Source organism: Schistocerca cancellata, chromosome 9, assembly GCF_023864275.1.
Source record: "Schistocerca cancellata isolate TAMUIC-IGC-003103 chromosome 9, iqSchCanc2.1, whole genome shotgun sequence".
Lineage (NCBI taxonomy): Eukaryota > Metazoa > Arthropoda > Insecta > Orthoptera > Acrididae > Schistocerca > Schistocerca cancellata.
The window spans coordinates 20,539,628-20,552,579 of record NC_064634.1 but is presented as its reverse complement, the minus strand read 5'-3'; the positions used below and the strand labels follow the sequence as shown (position 1 = coordinate 20,552,579).

General features: G+C 42.8%; 2 protein-coding genes across 5 annotated transcripts in view; one reads left to right on the top strand and one right to left on the bottom strand.

Annotated features, from left to right (window-relative positions):
• Nucleotides 1-2,048, top strand: part of LOC126101167 (peptidoglycan-recognition protein LC-like) — a 63,915-nt gene extending 61,867 nt beyond the window's left edge. Inside the window, exon 6 of the mRNA XM_049911865.1 lies at nt 632-2,048. Coding sequence (XP_049767822.1) covers nt 632-852 — 221 coding nt within the window. The 3' untranslated portion in view covers nt 853-2,048. The remainder of the gene's footprint in view (nt 1-631) is intronic.
• LOC126101165 (trichoplein keratin filament-binding protein) overlaps nt 1-12,952 on the bottom strand; it is a 796,043-nt gene that overhangs the window by 482,473 nt on the left and 300,618 nt on the right. The window lies entirely within an intron of this gene.

Here is a 12,952-nt window from a genome sequence, read left to right as displayed (position 1 = left end):
AGTAAAGTGGCATTACTGTTGTCATCAGCAAGTTGAGTGGGTGACCGGAATAAGTTTGTTTCCCTGCAAGACATGCAGCTCATACCAGCGACATTTGCTCGTTTCATATGCAAAGACTAACGGGGATAAGAAACTAAATAAAATACAACTACTCTGAAACGCGTCAACGGAGACCGCGTATCCCTTATATCAGAATACTTTGAAGTTATCTCTGAATAGTCTCTGTAATTTTGTCGGCCTCCCTGTACGTGCCACTTCTCCCCCTGCACCGCTCTTGTATGTGCGGCCGTGTGTGCTGGGTGGAGCTCGGTTGATCCCTCCACTTAATACTGCTCCACTCGGTAAGCACTGGACGAAATACTGCGGGGCAACATTGTGCGAGGGTGGCGGGTCTTGTTAAATCAGTATCTATCTTTGGTGGAGATGGATGGATAGGACACAGAAAGTGTTTGGATTGTATAGTAGTGGTTAGTAGTGAACGGACGGGAGGGAGTGGTGGGTGGGGATGGAGGGGTGGGGGAAGAGGGAAAGGAAAAGATACTGCAGGGAGGAGGCAAAGGCAGTGTAGCATAAAATTAATGCATATGGTGTTTCGATTTCACCTGATTAGCTATTTTCTTGACCGTTGCAGCTGAGCTGCCCACGCACGATATGCTGGAGCTGGCCTGGTCCTTGATCCGCTGTGGAGTCGCCAGAGGCTCCATAAGCGATACGTACAAGCTGGTCGGTCACCGCCAAGTGAGGGACACGGAGTGCCCCGGCGACCGCCTGTACCAGGAGATCCAGACCTGGCCCCACTGGGTCGCTCACCGCGACATCATCCCCAGGACTAACGCCACTAGGACATCCTGAAGCGATGCTCAACCTAAACGACGCGGGTGACACCTGGAGTGCCGTTCAAGATTTGATGGTCACAATACAATAGCCTCTGATGCCGTGAATATACAACTCCTTACTTAAGTCGTCTCTTTTTCTTCAAGGCATTTTGCAAGTACAACACAGACTTTCATAAGTGAAACTCACCAATTTCGTGATGCCAGTTTCGTTACTTCTCCAGAACTGTAATGAAACTCTGAAATTCATCAATCTCGTGATGCCAGTTTCGTTACTCCTTCAGAACAGTACTGGAAGTCACTGCCAATCTTAATTAAAAGAGTTGCTGCGAGCAAAAACACGGCTATTCCATGAAAGCTTCACTTACATGACAAATGTTCTGCCGTTAATGACACAGCCAAAATGTAAACAAAGAACGTATAAACTTCGAACTGGTCTTCTTTCAGTGTTGACGAAACTAAATGTGAATATAAATGTATTTATTCTTTGAAAGTGCCATACCGTTTTACACTGAGCACTTACGCGGAAAGAAATTACATCAGTTATACTGTTTATCCACAGAGCTTTCCCTGACATATATCGTCGATTTATAAAATTACACGGAACATCAATCTGAAATTTACTTAGTTCCATGGGGAACTTCGTACGTCATGGGGGTTTGTTATCAACTAAAGCTACTTTGGTGAATCACTCTCTCTTATGGATATGTATCCTTAAAAATTGCAATTTTGATATTTTTCTATAAAAATAGTAACTTCGATATGTATTTATAAAAATAGGAACTGTATCTAGCTGTACACAGACAAGCTACAAAAGAGTTATTTCCGAAATATGTAGGAGATGCAATATAATAACTAAGAACACTACCTCCCAGTGACTGATGAAACAATTTGCTACGTCTGGTGTCCCATATAACGCTCGTGCTGTGACTAACGTACCTCATGAACTCTGTTCTAATAGTGCAGAATATGTAAATGCATCCAAGAATGCGAAAAAATCCTATATGTAATTCCGCAAACACAAATACGTTATGCTATTGTATAAATATATAAGATAAAAGATTTGCCATTAATGAAAAATACCAAAAAACTTTGGTAATGTTTAGTTTTCTTTCACGTCAGATTAAGCGCAACAAATATTATATATCAAACATTGTCAATGTAAGGAAATCATTAGCCAGTAAGCCATTTTCAATAAATGCAAATATAGCAAGAGCACTCTAATCCATGTAATGTCCTAACCCTGTGGTTCTTAATATATCTATACTTCTAGGTATGTTCTAAGAAAAAAGAAAAAAAAAACGACGCGCCTTGAAGGAGTTACGCAAATTGTGCACAAACCGATATACAGGTGAACCACGGCCGAACAACGTGTCAGGCAGGAAGCGGTCGACCCAGAGACACAACAGAACATGAGGATCGAGCAATCGTTAGAGACGCACTCAAAGCCCCGGATTCATCATCATCATCATCATCATCGATAGATCCGACGTGCAACTGGTGCTTCAGTGATCGCAAGGACTATTAATGGGCGGCTCGCAGAAAGGGGTCCGAGTCCACGGCGCCCCTTGCGCCGAATACCACTCACCTCTGTACACCAACACGCCCACTTGCTGGCTGTTCGTCACGTTCGACTTGGAATCTCATTGAATGTAGTAGAATTGCCTTCACTGATGAGTCTCGCTTAGAACTGAGCCTCGACGACTAGCGAAGACGTGTCTAGGGAAGCTCCAGACAGCAGTGCTGTATCAACCTGACTGTCGCTCGCCATACAGCCCGACAACGTCTGGGCTGCCTTTTCTTTTTATAGCAGGACCCCTACTCGTGTCATCTACGACACTCTTACAGCACAGCGGAACGTCGATGATATTCTATCCCCCATTTTATTGCCCTTCATGTCAATCCATTCTGGGCTTATATTTCAGCAAGATAATGCCTGCCCGCACACGGCGACAGTTTCTACTGCTGGTCTTTGTGCTTCACAAACCCTGTGTTGGCCAGCAATGTCACCTGATCTCTCCACAGATGAGAGAGTTAGGAGCACTGTGGGCACGGCACTTCAACCAGCTCGGGATTTTGATGACCTAACGTGACAACTGGACAGGATTGCGCATGATATCCTTCAGAAAGACATCCAACGACTCCGTCAATCAATAACTGCTTGCACAAGGCCCAAAGGTCGGCCAACGCGTTATTGATTTGGTCAATTTGTGAAGCTCTTTCTGTTGAATAAATCATCCAATGTTTCTGAAATTGTAATCATCTGTTTGTCTGCACATGTTCATATCTACAGATATCCGTCCCTTACCGATTATTCCTTCATGATGTTTTTTTTTCTTTTTTTTGGGGGAGGGGGTGTCCTTAGAGCGTATTTCCATGTGGAAGCTGGAGTTCGTCTATCCTTAAAAACGTGTGGATTACTTTTAATTCCCACCATTTGATTCAACAAACTGGGTAACGTTCTGGAATCTAGAAGATTGTATCTAACCGATGATTAAAACAACACAGAATTTATCAGCAGTGTAGACACATTTGATTCACTGCTCTTCACTGTGTGACGCTGTATCTGGCATTTTCTAGCTGAAGTATTATAGAAAACACACAGTAAGAAGTTTAGTATCATTTATAACAACAAATGAACTTTTTCCTCTACGTTTCTGCAGAATCAATAGTTTAACCAATACGATTGGTTTGGTGTCTCAGTCACAAAGAATTCCGCTCTCACCGACGAACTACATGTACAAGACTATCAGGGGTATAATTATACAGCCGACAATTCCTTATCGCTGGCGACTATTCATCCTGACTCTTGAGGGGCACGAGCTACAGCAGTGCTGGTGAACTGTGACTTTCAGTTCACCTTGTTTTCAGAAGCCAGTGATGACTGGTAAAAGCCAGTTCTCCAGGTGCACCGTTCACCTTCCAACTCAATCCTTTATCTGTAAAGAGCTCTGCGGATCATCCACTTCTTGCCGGGCTGCAAAATATCTTTGGGTTTTGTTCACGTTTCATTTGGGAACTTCTCAACGGCCACTTGAATTTTTTTGCTAGTTACTAAGAAGCTTCTCTTGATTTTAGATTCCCATGTGCTGCAGATCTAGAACAAGTGGTGATTTATGTCGTCAGTGTACTAAGTAGGGCCACATTTTCTCGGACACATACATACAATGTAGAATACTGTGAGGAGCATGGGAGAGGATACTTTCCACAGTACCAGTTGCTGAGGCTTCTTCCTTTCTATTCCGATACGGAGCGCGAGAAGAATGACAGTCTTTTTTTTTTAATGCCTGTGTGCGCGATGTAATTAATGTAATATTATCCTCACGATCTTTACGAAAGCGGTATGAGGGGGAAGTTGTTGCATGTTCCATTTCATCGTTTAAAGCTGGTTCTTGAAATTTTGAGAAGTACGCTCCCTCGGTATAATTTGTGTCCATATTCAAGCATCTGCAAGCACAGATCATTCGGCACCTACGGGGCACTCTCACACGGACCAAACGAACTTATGACACTTTATGATTCCTTCCCTGTATAGGCTACTTTCAGTAACCCATGTTAGTCGTATCTGGCAGAGGTCCCACAAAACTGAGCAATAATCTAGGATGGGTCACACTATTTATAAGAGATTTCTTTTCCAGACTGATTGCATTTCTATAATACTCTCCAACGAATTGAAATCTACAGCCTGCTTTACCTATGACTGTGTGCATCTGATCGTTCTCTCCCACATACCCGCAGATTCTCACACCCAGGCATTTGTATCTGTTGGCCAATTCCTATTGTGACTCGCTGATACTGTAGTTACAAGACACTACGTTTTTTCGTTTTGTGAAGTGAACAATTTCACATTTCTGAACAAGTTGCCACCACTTTGACATCTTATCAAGATCCGGCTGAATACTTGGGCAGTTTTTTTTTCGGATAGTACTTCATAATTGGTATCTACATCATTTGCGAACGTATTAGGTTACTATTGTCAGCAATGTCATTAATATACAACATGAACAGATGAACAGCAAGGTTCCCAACACACTTCCCTGGGGCACATCTAAAGTTACTTCTACATCTGCGATGACTCTCCATCAAATACAAGACGCTGCATCCTCCTTAAAAACAAAAAAAAAAAAAAAAAAAAGTCCTGACTCCAATCACACATTTCGCTGGCTACTCCTTACGATCGTACTTTTGATAATAAGCGTAAGTATGGTACTGAGTCAAATGCATTTCGAAAATCGAGAAATACTGCATCTACAGGGTGTTTCAAAAATGACCGGTATATTTGAAACGGCGATAAAAACTAAACGAGCAGCGATAGAAATACACCGTTTGTTGCAATATGCTTGGGACAACAGTACATTTTCAGGCGGACAAACTTTCGAAATTACAGTAGTTACAATTTTCAACAACAGATGGCGCTGCAAGTGATGTGAAAGATATAGAAGACAACGCAGTCTGTGGGTGCGCCATTCTGTACGTCGTCTTTCTGCTGTAAGCGTGTGCTGTTCACAACGTGCAAGTGTGATGTGGACAACATGGTTTATTCCTTAGAATAGAGGATTTTTCTGGTGTTGGAATTCCACCGCCTAGAACACAGTGTTGTTGCAACAAGACGAAGTTTTCAACGGAGGTTTAATGTAACCAAAGGACCGAAAAGCGATACAATAAAGGATCTGTTTGAAAAATTTCAGCGGACTGGGAACGTGACGGATGAACGTGCTGGAAAGGTAGGGCGACCGCGTACGGCAACCACAGAGGGCAACGCGCAGCTAGTGCAGCAGGTGATCCGACAGCGGCCTCGGGTGTCCGTTCGCCGTGTTGCAGCTGCGGTCCAAATGACGCCAACGTCCACGTATCATCTCATGCGCCAGAGTTTACACCTCTATCCATACAAAATTCAAACGCGGCAACCCCTCAGCGCCGCTATCATTGCTGCACGAGAGACATTCGCTAATGATATAGTGCACAGGATTGATGACGGCGATATGCATGTGGGCAGCATTTCGTTTACTGACGAAGCTTATTTTTACCTGGACGGCTTCGTCAATAAACTGAACTGGCGCATATGGGGAACCGAAAAGCCCCATGTTGCAGTCCCATCGTCCCTGCATCCTCAAAAAGTACTGGTCTGGGCCGCCATTTCTTCCAAAGGAATCATTGGCCCATTTTTCAGATCCGAAACGATTACTGCATCACGCTATCTGGACATTTGTCGTGAATTTGTGGCGGTACAAACTGCCTTAGACGACACTGCGAACACCTCGTGGTTTATGCAAGATGGTGCCCGGCCGCATCGCACGGCCGACGTCTTTAATTTCCTGAATGAATATTTCGGTGATCGTGTGATTGCTTTGGGCTATCCGAAACATACAGGAGGCGGCGTGGATTGGCCTCCCTATTCGCCAGACATGAACCCCTGTGACTTCTTTCTGTGGGGACACGTGAAAGACCAGGTGTACCGCCAGAATCCAGAAACAATTGAACAGCTGAAGCAGTACATCTCATCTGCACGTGAAGCCATTCCGCCAGACACGTTGTCAAAGGTTTCGGGTAATTTCATTCAGAGACTACGCCATATTATTGCTACGCATGGTGGATGTGTGGAAAATATCGTACTATAGAGTTTCCCAGACCGCAGCGCCATCTGTTGTTGACAATTGTAACTACTGTAATTTCGAAAGTTTGTCTGCCTGAAAATGTACTGTTGTCCCAAGCATATTGCAACAAATGGTGTATTTCTATCGCTGCTCGTTTAGTTTGTATTGCCGTTTCAAATATACCGGTCATTTTTGAAACACCCTGTACGTGACTGCCTTGATCCATGGCTTTCAGTTGGTTTACGTCATGTGAGAAAAGTACGGGCTGAGTGTCACACAATCGATGTTTCCGAAAACCGTGCGAATGGCATTGAGTAGTTCATTCTGTTCGCAATATCTCTCTATGTTTGATCTAATACTGGGTGGCAGTTCAGTGAATCACTTCTGCTACCGATCTTGTATACGATTGTGAACTGTACTTTCTGTCATCCACTGGTCACGGTTTATTGTCTGAGGGATCTACGATAGATTATACGACTTGTCTCAATGTAATGAGACTGATAACACTGCGAGAGATTTGGCAACGCTGTGTTGGTCTACTCGTGTAGAACGGTGTATTCATCCCTTCCAGACGCTTAGTCCGCGTTTCAGCTCCTGACAGCCATCACGTGATTTTTGAGAGCGTCACCAATGAAGTTGTGTTTTTGTTATGTGTTACGAAAATGGAACAGCGGAATTTAGAGCAACGTTTTGCATAAAGATTTGTTTTAAACTTGGAGAATCCGCGAGTGTGCCCTTCAAAAATTTGTAACATGCCTATGGGGTACATTGCTTACAACGAGCACAAGTTTTTCCTGGCACAAATCATTTTTGGAAGGTCCAGAACATGTTGAAGATGAACTTCGCTCAACTTCAAAAACCGATGGAAACGTCGAACAGGTGCGTGCTTTTGTTATATGAGAACGACGTTTAAGAACTGACCCTAAATAATGGAAAGTGTGAGGTCATCCTCATGAGTGCTAAAAGGAATCCGTTGAACTTCGGTTACACGATAAATCAATCAAATCTAATGGCCATAAATTCAACTAAATACCTAGGAATTACAATGACGAATAACTTAAATTGGAAAGACCACACAGAAAATGTTGTGGTGAAGGCGGGCAAAGGACTGTGTTTTACTGTCAAAACACTTAGAAGATGCAACAAACCTACTAAAGGGACTGCCTACACTACGCTCGTTCGTCCTGTTTTGGAGTACTTCTGCGCGTTGTAGGATCCTTACCAGATAGGATTGACGGAGTACATCGAAAAAGTTCAGAAAAGGGCAGTTCGTTTTGTAGTACTGCAAAATAGAGAAGAGTGTGTCATTGACATAATACAGGATTTGCGGTGCATAATATTAAAACAAAAGCGTTTCTCGTTGCGGCGGGATTCCTCACGAAATTTCAATCACCAACTTTCTCCTCCGAATGCGAAAACATTTTTGACGTCGACCTACCTAGGGAGAACAATCATAATAAAATAAGGGAAATCAGAGATCGCACGGAAAGATACTTCAGCACGCTGTTCGAGGGTGGAATAACAGAATTATTGTATATGAAGGTAGTATCTGTTTGCGAAATAACAGATACCATTGATGACCGTGCAGCTTCTCTAGAATGAAATCATATTTAAATCGACACCCTAGCTGCAAACAGGCGTTGATATACATCATTGGGGTCATGTTGAAAATGTGTGCCCCGACTGGGACTCGAACCCAGGATCTCCTGCTTACATGGCAGACGCTCCATACTTTTTTTTTTTTTTTTTTTTATCGTCGTGTTTGGTCGTTTCGGACGTCATATGACATCCGGTCAAGTTCGTATGTTGATCCTTCCACTCAGTTTTTTATTACAGAGGCCAATCAGCTCTCTGACTGAACACGCTGAGCTACCGTGCCGGCATCCATCTGAGCCACCGAGGGCACAGAGGATAGTGCTTCTGCAGGGACTTATCCCTTGCACGCTCCCCGTGAGACCCACATTCCCAACATGTCCACACCACTACTTTCGTAGTGCGCCTAATAGATGTTTGCCCATCACACTCATTACTCGTGGCAGATTAATTTACCAAGTCCCGTACGATTTGCGACATAGCGTGTGCGTTCGCACAAGAAGATCAATGGCCGGGTAGCCATATTTTAACTGTATAATTATGAAGGTAGTGTCTGTTCCCGAAAGAACAGATACCACTGATGACCGTGCAGCTTCTCTAGAATGAAATGATAATTAAATCGACATCCTAGCAGCAACGCCTGTGCTCTACACCCGTTAGCTCATCCGCACTGATCACATCAACGTGTGGCTCGACAGTGGACCGCTGTGTGTCACAGCACGGATCTCAACGTTGCGGCCCGAATCGTGAGGCTGCTGCAAACATCAGCGGGCAGTATCTGCCTCACCCTTCGTGAACAGTACTGATACCTAGCTAGCTTCTCGTGTTAACAAAATAGTTTTCAGTTTAGAAACAAAAATTCGTACTGGTGGGTCAGATGCAACATCACTGAGTAAAATGTGCCAAATGGGCAGGAGAGCTCCTCTGAACCAAGTTTGCCTTATTACATTAACAAAAACCAGTCCGTAACAAAGAATGTGTTCAGTGAAATGAAAAAGAAGGATCCTTCGAAAAAAGACGCCCATTCTATATGAGGAAGGGATGGGAGCCTTTGGCTGGTATTTTACAACCCGTGTTGTTACTACCTCGTTTGCTTAACAACGATCTCAAAGTTGATGTTACTTAGACATCCGTTAAAATGTACAATTATGTAGTACGTGAAAACACACATATCGTATGGAAGTTGCACTGTTCTATTTATTGAACTGGATACATTGGGTAATAAGTCTCTTGTTTCCTGACTTAAGGTTTTTGCAAATGTACAACTGCAATATCCTTCCCATCACACCACGAGAAGTTGGTTAAGGAACATCAAACAGCACATCGCGGGGACTGAGAGCTTGCTTTCGTCTTTAAAGGCAAGACTGTCCATCCTAATTCACGTGTAGCCTTCATATCTGTTTGCTCTTTATGATCTTCACGCTTCTTCAAACTTACAAAACCAAGCGTTTGACACTTTTACTTTGGCGCTGCTCTAGCTTATTTACTGAGACAGTCACTTACTTACAGTGTCTAAAACTACTCAAATTGCAGCTGTCGTGCCTTCCACAACACAGGTTGTGCGAGTTGAATATGAAGATGAAAGGCGTCACAAACATCTACTAGATGGACAGGCAAAGGAGGAAGACGGAAACGGTGAGTCAACCAGTCTAAAGATGAATGAAGAAGTCGCCGCTTCCAGACAGTGTTCAGCCGGCGGGAGAGAAGGCATCAGATAGGAACTTGGCCAGCACTTTTGTTTACTAGCAACTGCCCGTGCGGGTTACAGGGGCACTGCGGCCTGCGCAGCAGCTCAGCGCATGCTGGTAATATAAGCCTGACTGCCCACGATTAAAACGCAACGGAACAATGTGGGAGCGCTTCACAAGTATGGAAAGCCGTACTGTTGGATGTACTCTAATTCAACATATAAAATGGTCGTTTAAATCGCATTTTTACGTGGTAAGTGAATTGAATAGTGAAAATAATTTTATTTTGAGTAGTATTTGACGTAGAATTGTGCAATAAGTGAGATTTTCGGATCCTGATATACCTCTCATTTTAAGAAGCAATATCGGTTCACAAACAATCAGACAAAACAAAAAGCGGCGCAATAAAAATTTGAGAAATGATATCCATTTGGTAGGACATGTTCTGAGGCATCAAGGGATCACCAATTTAGTATTGGAGGGCAGCGTGGAGGATAAAAATCGTAGGGGGAGACCAAGAGATGAATACACTAAGCAGATTCAGAAGTATGTAGGTTGCAGTAGGTACTGGGAGATGAAGAAGCTTGCACAGGATAGAGTAGCATGGAGAACTGCATCAAACCAGTCTCAGGACTGAAGACCACAACAACAAACATCCGTGATAAATTAAGGGTCTTCGAAGATAAGTTTATAATCGTGTCTACATTCGCGTTTCATGCACTGTACGTTCAAAGGGGGGAGAAAAAAAACTTGTGCGTCTAGTAGACAAACCGAAACAAGCTAGACAGTTTAATTGCAATTAGAAATTAAAGAATTGTCATTTAATATGGCTGTCTTCTGACATACAATGCTTAGTTGACAATACTCTTTCCCATTGGAACAAAATACTAAAATTCCTTTGCAGTTTTACATTCTCTGATTTGGTATTTAGTGCACAAATACAGACTTTTTCGTTTGTCATTTTAAGTTAAATTAAACTTTTCAAAGGTGACGTAGAACGCGGTGCATGATGCTATTGTCAAGCAGAAGAATGAAAGCTGCTCAGACCATACCAGGAAGCTAAATGGGTGCATGAGTGACTGGGAGAATATTTGAATCAACAGATAAGTGTAGAAAAGAGAAAGCTCATTCTTCGAGTGCAGTCTTCAAGAGAGCACAGTGGTTCTGGTCTATACGTTGTATAATACACAGAAATGGATTATGGTAGGCATTCTGCACGGTGATGTCGTGTATAAATAACAGGAGGTATTCATCATAAGTCTGATGAGTCTTTCGTCAGGTTTGGGATCAATCTCCCCGCTTCCAGTCTTTTTATCTTTCCGTACATATTACCGTCAATAATCTCGATAATTTTATATTCTTTCCATCTTTGATCTCTCTATAATTCTTCTGCTCTACTACTCCTTTCATTGACAACTCAGTTATCCCAGAACGTTTTCAGTATTAAAGAGTTTGGTAGTATTGAACTGCCGCGCGGTCGAGGGCGCCTTCCACGGTTCGCGTGGCTCCCTCCGTCGCAGGTTCGAGTCCTCCCTCGGGCATGGGTGTGTTTGTGTGTTGTCCTTAGCGTAAGTTAGTTTAAGTTAGATTAAGTAGTGTGTAAGCTTTGGGACCGTTGACCTAAGCAGTTTGGCCCCGTAAGATCTTACAACCAATTAAAGTATCGAACTTGGGGTCTTTGGATAAGCGGCTAAAGATTAGAATACACGACATTCCTGGTTACATACTATACATAAAGTTGATGTCAGAGGTGCAAAATTCGTCAGTCTGAAACAAATAAATGGAACAGAAACCTGGTCAGCAAATATCCTTTAAACAGCAAAGTTGTTTCTTATGGAAATGTAAATGTTAGGTCGCACCATCACAGTATCAAAACTACCATAAACAATCGGAAAATTAGTTCACTGTAATATGGGATGGCTAAGCTACCATCAATTAAAAACTGTCACGTAAAAGAACGCCGTTTTGCACATACCATACCACCGTTTAAATTTTCCTTTGCAACGATGGAAAATAGCTACTAGCAAAATACGAGTCACGGCTAGAAATGAAGGGGTGATATTGTACAACAGGCAGCTTGAATTAATGACTGGTTCCCACCTCAGCAATAGCGTTGACTGGTCTGTTGCGAACGTAACCGCCATACTGCACTGTGTTCGCTGCTGTCTGTTTTCGCAACACTGTGTCTGCAACAACTGATCAGTTACAATCGCGAAGGAACCTCAACTCACTTGACGCAAAGACCAAGATATCGACAGCTAGTGAGAGACGTCCCTTAAGTAGACCCGTATACACGTAAAGAAAGTATTCGTCCGAGGAGATTATGTTCAGTCACGTGCACTACAACTGGGTATGACGCCCTATCCCTGGATTCCCTGTTAAATAGAATGAAACATTACTACACAGAGACCTTCTTGACGGTTGACAGTGCTTGATGTTAGAGGGCGTCATTTTTGGAGGCGAGGACAACGCTACAGATTGTATGCACTACTGTATAGGCGATAGGCTATATTTTCAATCATAGCGAGAGTTTCCGTATATGAAGTTTGGTATGATACGTGGCAGCCGAAAACATGCCACTCGATAACTTCGACTTCTGCTGGATCTCGTATTGCTAAGCATCTTCTCTAGTTGGGCTATCATTAGGAGAATTTTGATTTGCCTAAGATGAGTCTAGCTGGCTGTGGAAAGGTTCCAAATCGTCCACAATACTATAACGACGAAACCACAATGAAGCACAGTTAGCTGGTTATCGATTTTCATATGTAGTTAGTGGCGGAATTTAGAAGAACTTGTACTTACAGCTCTTCCAGATTTAGTCACTATCTACATATATATTCCAGTGAAGTGAACAAAACAAAGCAGAACCTCACACAAACATTACGTAAAAATGGCAGAGTATAAAGAAATGCACACTTGAAAATGGGAATCATTTCCCGAAACGTGTCATGTAAAATATGAATAAAATAAAATCATGACTGGTAATAGAAAAGTTATTTATAAACAAATCCATTGTTTTCAGAGTCGCAGCCGTAAAAAAAGATTTATAATGGACAAAATCAGATTAAGGAGTATTGTTATATAGAAGACGAGAGTGTCGTACACAGTGTCTGCGGAAAAAACTACTTCGGTGAGAAGAGCGAGAGGGAAGTTGTTTCGATTTCTCGCCCGAACAGCGGAAGTGACGAAGGACACTTAAGGCAATCAAGCGAGATTTCAGAAAACGAGCGCTTTACTTGTAGAC